At 43.9% G+C, this 16,746-nt stretch overlaps 1 protein-coding gene across 3 annotated transcripts in view; it reads right to left on the bottom strand.

Annotated features, from left to right (window-relative positions):
• Positions 1–7,135: 7,135 nt before the first annotated feature.
• The window catches only part of NUP133 (nucleoporin 133), a 67,283-nt gene continuing 57,672 nt past the window's right edge, over positions 7,136–16,746 (bottom strand). The window contains exons 23-26 of one of the 3 annotated variants that reach the window (XR_010149870.1): positions 16,384–16,464; positions 14,858–15,058; positions 10,750–10,838; positions 7,136–7,894 (exon numbers count right to left, since the gene is read on the bottom strand). Coding sequence is in view for 2 of the 3 variants with exons in the window: in XM_003308807.7 (XP_003308855.3) it covers positions 7,758–7,894; positions 10,750–10,838; positions 14,994–15,058; positions 16,384–16,464 (372 nt within the window). In the remaining variant the exon portion in view is untranslated. Of the gene's footprint in view, positions 7,895–8,731; positions 9,404–10,749; positions 10,839–14,857; positions 15,059–16,383; positions 16,465–16,746 lie in introns of those variants that run through there. The other 2 variants (XM_003308807.7, XM_054659941.2) reach the window with 2 other exon arrangements.

Genomic DNA, 16,746 nt, shown 5'->3' with positions numbered 1-16,746 from the left:
GGCCGCTTGTCCCTCTGCTCAGGTTTTATATAGCCCGCGGGCATTCCCTCCGCGCCACCCCGCAGGAATGTCGCTGCCCTTCTCGAGCCATATTTGGGTGTTGGGCACTAGAGCCCCCTCCCTCGGCCGGTTCGCGGCCTGGGACCCCGCCCGGGTCCCCTGCGTTGACCAAAGAAGGAGCGGGTTGGCCCGGTCCCAGGTAACGCGGGCCGGGCCGTATATGGAGTGTCTCCCTAGCGGGTTTGCCCCTCCTGACCCGACCCAGTTGCCCGCTGGAGGGGATGGGGTGGGGCGAGGGTCACCGCGTTCGCCGGCGGGTGCATGTGTGCGCCTGCGCTCCGGGAACCGCACCTGTCCCAAAGGCCTCCCCAACCATGTCCACTCTGAGCGCCCTGGGCGCTCGGGAAGGTGCCTGACTGCTGACTTCCAATATTTCAACTCCTCTTCGGGTTCTTTGCTCAGATCCCCAAGCTCCCACTCGCGACTACCGGGAAGAGGGAGACGTGTAGAGTGGTGGGCTTGGGAGGATTGGAGAAGCAGTCACTCCTGAGTCTCAGGAAGGGAAGGAAGGCGAACTCCCTCTCCTTTACGCCCCTGGAACTCCATTTCTCTCTTCCCACCCCCGAGCTCCCTGAATCCAAAAAGCTGAGCCACGTCGACCCCTTCCCCCACCGCAGAGAGGGCCACCGGCGGCCGGAGGGAGCGCAGCTGTCGCAGGATAGACAACTGGCGGGGGGAGGCGAGGGCGGAGCGCCGGGGAGGAGGCGCGGGGGCTCCCGGGGATAGGCCTGTCAGGCGCAAAGCCTGAGCACACGGAGCTGTCCGCCTCAGGGACGCGCAGCGCCCTTGGGTCTCCTAAAGGGATTGAAGGGGTGAGGGTTCCCCTCCTGTAGGACGCACTGGCCCCAGGTTTTGGTGGGCTGAGGCCCTCCCCCAGCCTCTTTGGTGGCACTATGTGTGTCCCTCTCCTGGGGCTGAAAGACAAGGGTCACAACCCAGGACTGGCTAGACCTGGAGTGGAGGTAGAGATGGGTGAGGGGCTCTTCCTAGATGAGGCTTTGCTGGTCCTTCCTCCCAATAAATTGGAGGGGGTGGGGGGACAAGGACGCGGCACTCTAGGATGGGTGGCAGTTTTTCCTTCTGCAAAGGCTGAACAAACTCATCTTTATATTTAGAGGATGATGCCTGCCAAGGCCGGGCTGCCTCCCAGTCCACCTTGGAGTCATCATCTACCAGAGCCTGCTGCAGGTTCTATTTATATCACTGATATATGGGGCTATGCCTTTCAGATTTTCTAGAAGGATTTGGAGCTACTTATGGTAAAGTAGAGTGGGGGTCAGCAGAGGTTACCCAGTTGGTGCCTGTCTCTCTCTCTCTCTTTTTTCCCTAAGACAAGGACAGTTCTAACCTTGTGGAGGGCACAGGAGGAGCAGTCTTCTGTGATGAACTCAGGGACATGCTTTAAGGGGGTACATCAGTGATGTGGTGTGGGCCAGAACAGAATCACTCATTTTTCGGATGTGCTTAAGTGCTCCTAAAATAGTTGCAATTCACTTTTGGTAGTGGAACCCAGCAACTGGGACAGGTGTGGATTCTCTAAAAGGGGGATGGAAGCATATGCGACCCTCCTCTGTAGCCCACATCATGGCAGTTCATCCTAAAAATAAACAAGTATTAACAAAAATGTTTTAGTGAATAAAATGCTACCTTCCTAAAAATGATCAGTTAAAAAATAAGGAGTTTGACTAGTATAGGGACTATGTGGTGAGTATAGTCTCCTATGGTTTCATATTTAGTTCTTCCAAGTATTTTGGAGAATAAGTGAACAATTGACAGAACTGTATTTCCTTTTTAACATCCTGTGTCCTCCTGTGTCAGCGAGTAGTGGAGATACTAGAAAAAAACCACTTAGCAAATGAGCTGCATGTAACGTAAGGGGACTAGCTTACATTTGGGCCTTGAAGGTAGGAAATTTGCTGCCGTTCACTGGATACCTCAATATTTGTGCGCATTCCAAAGGAGAATGGGATTGTCACTATTTTTCAAAACTCTTGCTCAGTTCAACTCTTACCTTTCCTTACAGAAAGCTTTTCTAAGCTCAGTCTGTTACATTCAAACCCACACTAAAAGCTGACCATGATTAAAAACACAAGCGAACAGAGACCTGCTAGTACAGCAAACTGTGGGAGATGGCCCCTGAGGTGGCCAGCCAGGCATCTGTTCCCTGCCCACATGATTTGCGGCTGGTTTAAATAGTCCCTGACAGGTCACCACAGGCCACCCTCAGTCCCATTCTGGTCTTGTTGCATTCTCATTGGCTTAGAGAATAGACTGAATGGTGGGTGGCAGAGCCACGTCTCCATACATGTATGTTTTGGGGGAGCGCAGCGGCACCCTGCACAGCCTTTTGAGAACTGTCACTAAGTAAAGGTCAGCCATGTAGGGTATGCTTGACAGGGAGTTCCTGCTTCTAAGTTTTCAGGTGCAGCCTCAGCTCTTCATACCCTGACCGGGCCCTTCTGCTACCACTACCCCGGTGTGTTCACACTTCCCTTCTCTCCAATTGTGCCCCTCAACACTCCACACACCCGTACCCCAATCTTGCTCAGTTCCAGTCTTCCTAGTGTGTTTCCTATCAATTAAAACAGGAATTGGTAAAACACTTTATAATATGCTTTCGTGTTTCAATTAACCTTTTAACTATCCTAAGGTAAATAAGATAGGTATTACTCATTCCAGTTTTTTTTTTTTAAAGAAAACTGAGGCTTAGTGAGCTAAAACACACCCCAGGTTCCACAGCAGCCAGTGGAGGAGACGGGCTTGGGCTGTCTTTCCTTCTACTGCCAGTGGCCAGGGAGGGCAAGGACTGCTGCTTCTCTCTAATCTTCACCAACACTGGGAACAGTTCGAAACAGAACAGGCCCTTGAGGGATGTTTCCCAATAATGAGCCAAAGACATCCTGACATGAAAAGCCGTAGCTTCCCCAGAAACTCAGCTTTGAGGGGCTGGCTGGGCACTCCAAGTTAGAGATATTCCAGGAACAGGGTAGACAAAGACCAACTCATTCTCCTCAGAAGCTACTTAAAAACGTCGGGTCGGCCAGGCGCGGTGGCCCATGCCTGTAATCCCAGCACTTTGGGAAGCCGAGGCTGGTGGATCACTTGAGGTCAGGAGTTCAAGACCAGCCTGGCCAACATGGTGAAACCCCGTCTCTACTAAAAACACAAAAATTAGCCAGGCGTGGTGGTGCACACCTATAATCCCAGCTACTCGGGAGGCTAAGGCAGGAGAATCACTTGAACCTGGGAGGCAGAGGTTGCAGTGAGCCGAGATCCCATCACTACACTCCGGGCCTGGGCAACAGAGACTCCATCTCAAAAAAAAAAAAAAAAAAAAAGTTGGGTCAACTCCTGGCAGCCCAAAGAAAGGGCTTGGGCTTGGATTTTCTTTTTCCTCCTCCTGAAGCTGGTGGTTTTTGCACTCATGGCCACCTCTAAGAACCTGATGATTCATTGGAGCAGTGCCCTCTCTTCAACATTCTTTATACCCAGAATATCATGAACTGGTTAGGAGCTTGCATTCTGGAATCAAGCAGAGCTGCATTTACCTTCCCCTCTGACTGGCTATGTGATCTTGGACAAGTGACTTTCCAGAAAGCATTCTCAACTCACGATACTCCGTAAGACTGATCTGAGGATTAAAACCAGGTGAGAGCTGAGTGCGGTGGCTCATGTCTGTAATCCCAGCACTTTGGGAGGCCCAGTTGGACAGATCACTTGAGGTCAGGAGTTCGACACCAGCTTGGCCAACATGGTGAAACCTGGTCTCTACTAAAAATACAAAAAAATTAGCTGGGCATGGTGGCGGGTGCCTGTAATCCCAGCTACTAGGGAGGCTGAGGCAGGAGAATCTCTTGAACCCAAGAGACAGGTTGCAGTGAGCTGAGATTGCGCCACTGCACTCCAGCCTAGGAACAGAGCAAGACTCCGTCTCAAAAAAACAAAACCAAAACCAAAAGCAAAACAACAAACTAGGCGAGTACCTAAGACATATGAAACATTCAGCACATGGTGCCATGTCTTGCTTCCAATGACTAAGGGCTTGGGGCAGGTGCACACAGTGCAGTGGCAGGAAAGGTGAGAAAAGAACATTAGAAGTCATTGGCCTGCTCAGTATACACACATCAATGTCACTGCAACTGAGCAGGAGAGTCAATGTCATGTTCACCGTATCTGGAGGGCATAAATTTTTTTTTACAAAGATTTATTCTAGCATTATTTAAAATGGTCAAAAAAAATGTGTCCTAATTTTTAAGAGAGAGAGAGAGCTACAGCAAGACAATAAGGGCTGTTACATTAATTATCGTTCTGCCATATGGGAAAGTATCACGCATTTAAAACATTGTATTCTAAAGAATAATTAAGATGGGCATTCTCAAAGGGGGAAAACTTGGTTCTTAGAGAAAAAAATTCAGATAGTACAATGGTTTGTGGCTTCCAAAGGCCACAGTACATTTAAAAGATAGTCGGCCAAGTGTGGTGGCTCACGCCTGTAATCCCAGCACTTTGGGAGGCCGAGGCAGGCAGATCACCTGAGGTCAGGAGTTCCAGACCAGCCTGGCCAACATGGTGAAACCCTGTCTCTACTAAAAATACAAAAATTAGCCAGGCATGATGGCGGGTGCCTGTAATCCCAGCTACTCGGGAGGCTGAGGCAGGAGAATTGCTTGAACCCAGGAGGCAGAGGTTGCAGCAGGCCAAGATCGCGCCACTGCACTCCAGCCTGGGTGACAGAGCAAGACTCCATTTCCAAATGAATGAATCAATGAATGATATATAGTAGGTCTGTGGTATTACACTTTCTTTGGAGTGGGAGGTGATTAGGAAAAACTGTCTAAAAAGGCTCCTCAGGAGGGGTGATTAAAAAAAAAAAAGGTCAAGAAACACTGGATTAAGGATACAGCAAAATGCTCACATCTCCCATGAGAAAAGTAGGTTACAAAATGAAAAAGCATATGCAGTCCAAAACAGTCTATTTCATAATGGTGACTAATTATTTCCAGCTGGTGGGATTACAGAGGTCTATTTTCTTTTTCATTTTCTACAGTGTTTTTCTTAAAATTTAGAATTACATAATATTGAGACAGGGTCTTAATCTGTCACCCAGGCTGGAGTGCAGTGGTGTGATCATGGCTCACCGTAGTCACAAACTCCTAGGCTCAAGCAATCCTCCCAACTTAGCCTCACAAGTAGCTAGGACTACAGGCACACATCACCATGCCTGGCTAATTTTTGTAATTCTTTTTTGTACAGACAGGGTCTTGCTATGTTGCCCAGGCTGGTTGTGAATTCCTCAGCTCAAGCGATTCTCCCATCTTGGTCTCCCAAAGTGCTAGGATTACAGGTGTGAGCCACCATGCCTGACTCAGTATTATTTTTTTTAAATGTATGCTGGCTTTTAATGAGTGGATTTGTTTACACTGGTGTGTGTGTGTGTGTGTGTATATATATATATTTTTTGTTGTTGTTGTTGTTGTTGTTTTCACGCATCCTCAGGATAAAATGTCAGGAACAGGCTACACTGCTTTTGTAGTTAGCCTCAAAATGTCCAGGTGTGTAGGATGTAGGTGGGTGATGTTAGGAAAACTACGATTCAGCCCCTAAAGTAAAAAAAGAAACACAGTTCAATCATTAAAAATGAAAGCCCTCAAAGAGAGGTGTCAGTAGCCTTTACCTCACTCAGGAGTTCAGCAAGTTTTTACTGTCTATCTCCAGGTCTGCTGCAATCCTTGACACCATTCTGTTCACAAATCCTCAAGACACGCCAGTCCCCATGCCTGCATACACTCCCCTCTGCTCAGGATCGCACACAACACTTTACTCTTGTATTCTGTCAAGGTCCCAAGCTGGGACTCTCAGGGCAGCACTTATAGACAGGCGTGATCACGAACCTTTTCCAAGTCAGTAAAGTATCTCTTTCCACAGAAATGTCACACAGCATCTGTATACTTATCAGCTACTTGATTTATATAAAAACCATTAATAACTCTTTGATGAAGACTACGTTGTGAAACCAATTTTTAAAATTCTAGAGAAAAAATGATTCAAAATCCTAGGTCTTAATTTCATTTTTACTGTTAAAATAATTTTTAAAAACTCAACCATTTGGGTGTAATAGCTACTAACTTAGAGAGAAAGAGGATTAAAAGAGGGAGCTTTTTCTTCCCTTGAACAGGATGATTCTACTTCACACCGTAAGAGCAGTCGTTCTACGTCCACGCGATCAGTGGGTTCTGGGGCATGATCAGATGGGCTTTCCTGCGGTACTGTCCCATACACCAGGGATCACCAGGTTTGCAGCAGCACGGGAGGGAGGTGGGAGCCTGTGTGTCTCAGAGCACATTATCACCTGACAGGGTCCTACAGGTGAGACATGAACACTGACAGCTGACCTCCATGTAAAAGCAAAGCCTCATCTTACAATACAAGTACTCGGTGGTTTCTTACTGGCCATCTGACAAGCTGCTCTTCCTAACTTCTCTTAGTACCTTCCAACATGTTCCTAACCCAGACCCCAATGCTGTCCTAACACACAAGCTGCAAAGAGAAAAAGAACAGGCTGCTAATTTCTTCCCTTTGATTTACAAACAGCTCCATTAACCTGCTCTTCCAAACATACTCAAGGGCTGGCCTTGCAGCCTGCGGGGGAGATGGCCTGATGCTGGGCTCTGTGAATCCAGGAACCGGACTCTTCACCATGTTTAACCTCTGACCTTTTCAGCTGCTGGAGCAAGATGGTTAGTGGGCATTCTACTGGGCCAAGCCGTGGACATGCCAGCAACTCCCTGTCCAACCTCTGGCCTTTATTTAAAACCCAGATAAACATTGAGTGAGTGATGACACTGGTCAGGACAAAGCTCTGAGAGTACAGTACCTTTTAGTCACATCAATTGCCATATTAGGAAAACCTATAATGGTTTCTAGTATCATTCATGCTTTTGACTAGCTAGGCAGACTGTGGTAAAGATTCATGAGTCATTCTGAAAATACATGAGGCTGGGTGAATCCCCATACTGAAAGATTAGAACTAAACATCAACAGTAATTTCTAGATAGGTTAGAAAACCACATAAATGTTTCATTCACTTAAATACTTTCATTAGTGCTCATTTATTATTTATGTAGAAAAGTTTAAAATGCTCCCAATGAGTTCATCAGTTATCAAGCTCACATGAGTTAGGCCCACTCTCCTTTGGTTTTTCATCTCATAATAAGTCAGCAAAAGTTGACATTTATCTTACTAGACATTTCCCATTAGCCCTAACTGAAACAGATACCAAACACCCTAGATTCTCTTCGGTGCAAAGTATCTGGAGTCACAGCAATTTTAGAGACAAGCTAGTGCAATCTAGTAATTTTCACAGTCACAGAAACTGAGGCCTAGAAGTGATTTGTACATGTGAGTAGCTAGAACCAGGACAAGAACTCCAGAACCTGGGACCACGTGAGAGGAAAAAGAAAGGGCACCGAGTACAGGAACAACAACTGACACATTTCAGGTGGAAAAAACAAGTCACATAATTGAAAACCAAAATCACAGTTACATAACTATTTTATATTAGCTTCCTACATATAAAGTGTAAAAACTCAGCTATACATGTTATGAAATTGTACAAACTTATAATTGTTTATGGCCTAAAATTTGTATAAGGACACACTTATACAGATTTCATAAACAATGGCCATTTTTAGAAAAAGTTATATTTGTCCCTGAACATAATATTCATAATTTGCTTTCAAAACAAACTCGAAGTAAGGATTGGACTTTAAGCTTCCAAGCTGATCTGCTTGTAGCAGGTCTTTCACCTCCGGTAAGTACTCACTGAGCTGAATGCCTATAAACACAAACACAAGAAGTCATTTTTCAATTATTATAAAACGCTCAAATGAATTCAGATGATTGATGACAAAAGCACCTGTGCTTCTATTTAAATATAACGTCACTTTGCTGTTGGGAAATACTCTCTTCTAAATTCCTTCCATCTGTCAAACATACTTTCAAGTCTAACAATGTGATATCCTTTACAGGGGCTGCCTGAGTGTTTTTCCCTCCAGTGGTCAAAATAGCTATTCTATTTAAAGTGTTTAATAAGATCTGAAACGTTTTCATGTATTCCCAAGCTTGAAAACAAGTATTTCAAACACTTATATGATCCCCTATTTAAGGAATAATTTAGTAGAAACACTGTTATGAACGCTAGCTACAGGATCTCAAAATGTGTTTACAGTATAAATCTAAAATTAGATAGGCAAAAGAATCATTTCTTCACAAGTCATCCATAGAGCTGAAAAGACAGCGAACATGAACTAAATGGATTGTTTGACATCTGTGTAGTTACAAACAAACATACACAATTTTCTCATTTGACAAATAGAGAAAACTGGATGAAAATTTTCAAATTAATAAGCCAATAATATTTTTATAATTTGTTACATTACCATAAGATTCTCAAAATCAAATACTGGTTTTAAAAAACAAACTCAAAGGGCCTTGCATCATTTTTTGGTTCTTTTTTTTTTTTTTTTTTTTTCAGGCGGAGTCTCACTCTGCTGGCCAGGCAATGGCGCGATCTCGGCTCACAGCAACCTCTGCCTTCTGGGTTCAAGCGATTCTCCTGCCTCAGCCACCCCGGTAACTAGGATTACAGGTGCCCACCACTACACCCGGCTAATTTTTTGTATTTTTAGTAGAAACGGTGTTTCATCATGTTGGCCAGGCTGGTCTTGAACTCCTGACTTCAAGTGATCCACCCACCTCAGTCTCCTAAAGTGTTGGGATTACAGGCATGAGCCACTGTGCCCAGCCTATTTTTTGGTTCTTAATTGTAGTTTTTATTTTTTATTGAGACAGGGTCTCCACTCTGCCACCCAGGCTGGAGTGGAATGGTACGATCGTAGCTCACTGTAGCTTCAATCCTTTGACCTTCCGAGCTCAAGTGATCCTCCCACCTCAGCTTCCTGAGTAGCAGGGACTATAGGCATGCACCACCAAGCCTAGCTAATTTTTTTTTTTTTTTCTGTAGAGGTGGGGGTCTTGCTATGTGGCCCAGGCTGCTCTTGAACTCCTGAGCTCAAGGGATTCTCCTGCCTCAGCCTCCCAAAGTGCTGGGATTACAGGCGTGAGCTACCGTGCCAGGCAAAATAAGACTTTTATAACACTATTCTCAACTATTAAATGTTGGTGACTAACTAGAAAAAAATTTAAACTCCATTTAATGAGACATGCATTTTGTTCTGTATGTATAATGTATTTCAGGTAACATGTAAAAACCAACCTTGTGGGTAATTTAAATATGTCTGCAGGAAGAATGCACAGGCTGAAGTAGCTGTTGCACTGTCAATGCCTATGAAATATAATGCAAGGTTATCTGTATCTCCCTACCTTCAGAATCTGTCCTTTAAAAACACTATTGTACACAAAAGCCATATTATTAAGGTTCCAAAAGTACACTTGTCCTGTCATTAAAAAACCGCACGCCTTATATATGTAAAATATACATATAGAATACACACACATATATAATTTTTTTTTTTGAGACAACGTCTCACTCTATCACCCAGGCTGAAGCACAGTGGCACCATCAGAACTCACTGCAGCCTCCACCTCCTGGGCTCAAGCAATCCTCCTACCTCAGCCTCCCCAGTAGCTGGAAACACAGGCATGCACCCCTGTGCCCAACTCTTTTTTTTTTTTAAATAGGGACAGGATCTCCTTATGTTGCTCCAGCTGGTCTTGAACTACTGGGCTCAAGTGATTCTCCCACCTTGGCCTCCCAAAGTGTGAGCCACTGCACCTGCCTATATTTTTATTTAAATAAAAGTTTCAGCTGGGCACGGTGGCTCATGCCTGTAATCCCAGCAATTTGGGAGGCCGAGGCGGGCAGATCACGAGGTCAGGAGTTCGAGGCCAGCCTGACCAACATGGTGAAACCCTGTCTCTACTAAAAATACAAAAATTAGCCAGACATGGTGGTGCGTGCCTGTAATCCCAGCTACTCAGGAGGCTGAGGCAGGAGAATCACTTGAACCCAGGAGGTGGAGGTTGTAGTAAGCTGAGATTGAGCCACTGCACTCCAGCCTGGGCAACAGAATGAGACTCCGTCTCAAAAAAAAAAAAAAAAAAAAAGTTTCCACTGTTCTTGTCCTTTATGAAATTATGACTTTCCATTCCTGTTTTTCACCTGTTTTATAATCCACTAAGAATAACAAAAACTGCAAAGCTGCCCTTAAATATTAGTGCTAGATACTTAATTAGACACAATTCAGTCTGTGGCATTTTTACAGCTATGAAAGGAAGCTACAAATCTGAAAACTAATGCTTGGAGATCAGTGTGGACAGACTCCAAATGAAAGCTTCTTGGTTCTTTTTTTTTTTTTTCTTTAGACAGAGGCCAAGGCAGGTGGATCATGAGGTCAGGAGTTTGAGACCAGCCTGGCCAATATGGTGAAACCCTGCTTTTACTAAAAATACAAAAATTAGCCGGGCATGGTAGCACGGGCCTGTAGTCCCAGCTACTCCAGAGGCTGAGGCAGAATTGCTTGAACCCGGGAGGTGGAGGCTGCACTGAGCCGAGATCATACCACTGCACTCCAGCCTGAGTGACAGAGCAAGACTCCGTCTCAAAAAAAAAACCCAAAAAACTGAGGAGTGACACTGTAATTTCCAACGGTATAGTAACAAACCACTTACCATCTTTTAAAAGTTTCTGTAAGATCTTCACAAATATACTGTCTTTAGATACTTCAATTGGATCATCTTTGCCATCAGAACTGGACCAGCTAGAAAACAAAATCATTATGAGGGAAAAATGAAATCACTGATATAGCTGAAATAAATGATTTGTTTGCTATCATGGTTTTATTTTGATGGCTGTGGGGGATGGAGAATCTGAGTTTTGTGATACTGTTTCAAATCATTTAAATAAAGGCACTTTATATGCTGAATACCCTGACAGTTTCTACATTAGATATAAGACATTACACTCTAGGGAACATGCAAGAGACGCCAAGGAAAACACATTTAAAAAAAGATGTTACACTCAAGGTAGCTACTGACTCAATATAACTCTTACCTATTTGATTTCAGAAACCAAGTAGTGAGGTATCTTTCTGAAGAAAATTCTATTAGTAAGTAACATATACAGTATGGACCCCAAAGTATGACTCACTGCAGCTTCGAACTCCTCCGGCTCAAGCGTTCCTCCCACCTCAGCCTCCCGAGTAGCTAGGACCATAGGCATGCAACCACTTTGTGCCTGGCTAATTTTTTACTTTTGTGTAGAGACAAAGTCTCGCTATGTTCCCAGGCTGGTCTTGAACTCCTGGGCTCCAGCAATCCTCCTGTCTTGGCCTCCCAAAGTGCTGGGATTGCAGGCATGAGCCACTGGACCCAGCCAGAAGCTTTCTTTATGTAGTTGTGACTATCTACTACTAAAATAAAAATACCAAACCACTGCTCTGTAATCAATGGACATGATAACTTTAACATTTTTAAACAAGAAACTAAGACAAGGAATTCTAATCAAAATGATAGCATCCTTTTGTATGACTGGGATGGGACCAAACAATCAAGTAGGCAGAAAGCTAGAAGCTTCAGGGACTGACCTCTAAGACTAAACTTAACAGCAATTTTAACTATTTTGGAATGATCAGAGGAGGGAAGAAATGCTTTAGTAAAAATAGCTCTTCTATAATATTTTACCACAGGAAAAAGGAAAATTGTGAGTAGGAGAAGGCTTTTAGCATTCAAGTCATGCTTTGTTTAAAATTCTTTTCCTGGAAAGAATTCGTTCCTTCAACTGATTATTCTTAGTCTTTGTCATTGAATCGTAACATAAACACCATTTCCATAGGTGGAAGTCCTCCTCTGCAGAAAGGATATGATTGTGAGATGTGAGAAAGTAGTACTTGCCAGGCGCGGAGGCTCATGTCTGTAATCCCAGCACTTTGGGGGGCCGAGGCAGACGGATCACCTGAGGTTGGGAGTTTGAGACTAGCCTGACCAACATGGAGAAACCCGGTCTCTACTAAAAATACAAAAAGTTAGCTGGGCGTGGTGGTGCATGCCTGTAATCCCAGCTACTTGGGAGGCGGAGGTTGTGGTGAGCCGAGATTGAGCCACTGCACTCCAGCCTAGGTGACAGAGTGAGACTCTGTCTCAAAAACAAAAAACAAAACAAACAAAAGAGAAAGTAGTACTTAATGCCTTAGAAAAGGGCACTGACCCTCAAATTGTAGTAACTTAAAAAACAAAATAGGCCAGGCATGGTGGCTCAAGCCTGTAATCCCAGCACTTTGGGAGGCTGAGGCGGGTGGATCACGAGGTCAGGAGATCGAGAACATCCTGCCTAACAAAGTGAAACCCCATCTCTACTAAAAATACATTTAAAAAAATTAGCCGGGTGTGGTGGCAGGCGCCTGTAGTCCCAGCTACTCGGGAGGCTGAGGCAGGAGAATGGCATGAACCCAAGAGGTGGAGCTTGCAGTGAGCCAAGATTGTGCCACTGCACTCCAGCCTGGGCAACACAGCCAGACTCCATCACACACACAAAAAATTTTTTTAATAAAAAATAAAAATAAATAAATAAAACAAAATCATAGCTTCAAGTCTCGTTTGGCATGACAAGCCTTACTTCTGTGAAAATAAGGGATGTGGCCGGGCATGGTGGCTAACGTCTGTAATCCTAGCACTTTGGGAGGCCGAGGCAGGCAGATCACAAGGTCAGGAGTTCGAGACCAGCCTGACCAACATGAAGAAACCCTGTCTCTACTAAAAATACAAAATTAGCCAGGCGTGGTGGTACACGCCTGCAATCCCAGCTACTCGGGAGGTTGAAGCAGGAGAATCACTTGAACCCGGGAGGCGGAGGTTGTGGTGAGCCGAGATTGTGCCACTGCACTCCAGCCTGGGCAACAAGACTGAAACTCCATCACAAAAAAAGAAAGAAAATAAGGGATGTGTATTTCTATGCAAACTGACAACCTAAATTTTAAAATCAAAAGTAGTGATTTATTATATGAGTGGTCCTAAGTCTTTAGGCTATTCTTGCTATTCTTAATTATTAAAATAGAGAAGACCAAGACTAAATAAATATTACTAATATAACCATTAAAATTTTCATAATATGTATGTTACAATATGGTTAGAAGGTTATAAAACCGTTTGACATATAATATCATAATCTTCCTGTAATACTGTGAAATATGTATTTAGTCTTTTTCACCCCACTTCCTGCTTTGCAACTCCTAAAATCCTTAGGATCTCCATAGATGTCTTTTTTTTTTTTTTTTTTTTTTAATACTATTGAGTTGGCTGACAGCTGGCAGCCCCCAGCTAGCTTCAGGATAGGGGCTGGTCACCAGAAAAAGCATAATTAGAGTTGGGACTTTTCAGCCCTATTCCTCAATATCCAGGGAGGGAAGAGGGGCTGAAGGTTAAATTGGTCACCAACTTTAATCAATCATGTCTACATAACGAAGCTTCCATAAAAACACAAAACGACAGGGTTCGAAGAGCTTCCTGAAAGCTGAACACGTGGAGGTTCCTGGAAGGTGGAGGGCCAGAGAGGCTTTGGAAGTTCCAAGCCCCTTCCCCTATACCTCACCCCATGATCTCTTCATCTGTATTCTATGTGATACTTTCAGATGCGTTAGAATCAGCATTCCCAGGAGGTTAGGAATTCTTAGTCACAGGATGAGACAGGAGGTCAGCAGGACTGGTATCACAAGACACAGGTCACAGTGACCCCACTGATAAGACAGGATGTGGTAAAGAAGCCAGCCAAAACCCACCAAAACCAAGAGAGTGGTCTCTAGTCGTCCTCGCTGCTCATTATACACTAATTACAATGCATTAGCATGCTAAAAGACACTTCCACCAGCACCACAATAGTTTACAAAGACCGTGGCAACCAATGTTGGGAAGTTACCCTATATAGTCTAAAAACGGGAGGAGCCGGGCGTGGTGGCTCACGCCTGTAATCCCAGCATTTTGGGAGGCTGAGGTGGGCAGATCACCTGAGGTCTGGCATTCCAGAGCAGCCTGACAAACATGGTGAAACCCTATCTCTACTAAAAATACAAAATTAGCCAGGGCTGGTGGTACATGCCTGTAATCCCATTTACTTGGGAGGCTGAGGCAGGAGAATTGCTTGAACCCGGGAGGCAGAGGTTGCAGTGAGTCAAGATCGCACCACTGCACTCCAGGCTGGGCAACAAGAGCTAAACTCTGTCTCAAAATAAATAAATAAATAAATAAAAATAAAAAGGGGAGGAACCCTCAGTTCTGGGAACTTCTCATGCCTTTCCAGAAAAATTCATGAATAATGCACCCCTTGTTTAGCACATAATCAACAAATAACCATAAGTATACTCAAGTCAAGCAGCCCATGCCGCTGCTCTGTGTAAGAAGTAGCCATTCTTTTATTTTCTTCTCTAATAAATTTGCTTTCACTTTACTCTGTGGACTTGCCCCAAATTGTTTCTTGCACGAGATCCAAGAAGCCTCTCCTGGGGTCTGGATCGGGAGCCCTTTCTGGTAACAACACCCTTTATAATAAATTGGTAGGCGTGTTTTCCTGAGTTCTATGAGCTGCTCTAGCAAATTAATCAAACCCAAGGAGGGGGTTGTGGGAACCCCAATTTATAGCTGGTCGGTGAGGAGCAGAGGCAAAACCACCTGGGGCTTAAATTGGCATCAAAGTCAGGGGCAGTCTGAGCCCTCAACCTGTGGTTGTAGATTGTATCAGGCCTGAACTAAATTAAAGGACATTCAGCTGGTGTCCACCAACAGAACTCACTGGTTGCCCAGTGTAGGAGGTGGGAAATCCCAACAGGTCTGGTCACAGAAGTCTTCTGTTATTGACTGTCGTGTGGTGAGAGCAGAGGAAAAGCAGTTTCTATACTTTCCAAAGAAGCAATGCCACGAGCACTTACTTATCTCTCTGAAGAGCTTTGCAAATGATTTCCAGTTTTAGATCATTTATATTTATATCTTCTTCCTTCACAGCAAAACAAAAAAATCCTGATTAAATCCTGGCTCTGAAAGAAATACATGCTTAAATTTTCATTATGTTAATACTACATACATAGAAGCCAATTAATATCTATGAATTACTTTCAGGTTACTCTGTGGTGATGATGATTTTATCAGCAACCTTGAGAGGGGTAAGAGTTTTTCTTTTTTTTTTTTTTTTGAGACGGAGTCTCGCTCTGTTGCCCAAGCTGGAGTGCAGTGGCGCCATCTCAGCTCATGGCAACCTCCGCCTCCCTAGTTCAAGCAATTCCCCTACCTCAGCCTCCCAAGTAGCTGGGATTACAGGCGCACGCCACCACACTCAGGTAATTTTTTTGGTATTTTTAGTAGAGACAGGGTTTCGGCATGTTGGCCAGACTGGTCTCGAACTCCTGACCTCAGGCAATCCGCCCACCTTGGCCTCCCAAAGTGCTAGGATTACAGGTGTAAGCCACCTCGCCCGGCCTGAGAGGGGTAAGATTTTAAAATAAGGTAATGTAAAAGTCAACATATTATGTTTCTAAAATCTACCAAATTACTTTCAATTGCATCGACAGGTAATATAACTACTTATCCTACAGAATTTTCACTATAACCTGTTGAAACACAAGAAACAGCTACTCTTAGGATGAATACTATAGATTATATATATATATATATATATATATATTTTTTTTTTTTTTGAGACAGTCTCACTCTGTCGCCCAGGCTTGAGTTCAGTGGCGTGATCTTGGCTCACTGCAACCTCTGCCTCCTGGATTCAAGAGACTCATGCCTCAGCCTCCCAAGTAGCTGGGATTACAGGCGTGCGCCACCACACCCATCTAATTTTTTTTTTTTTTTTGTATTTTTTTGTATTTTTAGTAGAGGTGGAGTTTCACCATGTTTGCCAGGCTGGCCTCAAACTCCCAACCTCAGGTGATCTGTCTGCCTCGGCCTCCCGAAGTGCTGGGATTATAGGCGTGAGCCACTGTACACAGCCAGAATAAACTGATAAAGTCGTATATTACATTCAGAAACTAATGACTTAATAAATGAAAGAGAAAAAAATATTTCAGGACTTTGAAAAGCAGTATTTATCTGTGCACAAAAAAAGATACCCAGGAATGTGTGAGAATTATCATGAAAGGGAGTCTCTTGACCTTGACAGCTTTTCTGAAGAGTTGTTTACATTCTAAGGATTAAAGGTAGTTGAACCACAGATACAGTCTTTTTTGCTTAATTCATTTTCATGATTGACTAAAAGAGGCATCTCCCTCTTTTTATATATGTATTCAGTTGCCTGAGATCATCTCAAGCAATTTTACTTACCTCATCAATATATTCCAACAAGTCCAAAGCTTTCTTGAAATCATATTCATTAGCTCTTCTATTTTCTTCACAGATATATAGCTATGACAAGTTAAAATAAGGTAGAAGATTATACAATCATGTAACTAATACTAGAGACATTTATGGAGAAAAGAAGTCATTACGTCTTGTAAGGAAGTTGTAGTTTTTTTGTTTTTTGTTTTTTTTTGAGACAAAGTCTTGCTCTGTCACCCAGGCTGGATTGCAGTGGCACGATCTCAGCTCACTGAAACTTCTGCCTCCCAGGTTCAAGTGATTCTCCTGCCTCAGCCTCCTGAGTAGCTGGGATTACAGGAATCCATCACCACACCTGGCTAATTTTTG

Source organism: Pan troglodytes, chromosome 1, assembly GCF_028858775.2.
Source record: "Pan troglodytes isolate AG18354 chromosome 1, NHGRI_mPanTro3-v2.0_pri, whole genome shotgun sequence".
NCBI classification, from domain to species: Eukaryota; Metazoa; Chordata; class Mammalia; order Primates; family Hominidae; genus Pan; species Pan troglodytes.
The sequence above is the reverse complement of the archived record's forward strand: the minus strand, read 5'-3'. Positions and strand labels throughout refer to the sequence as shown.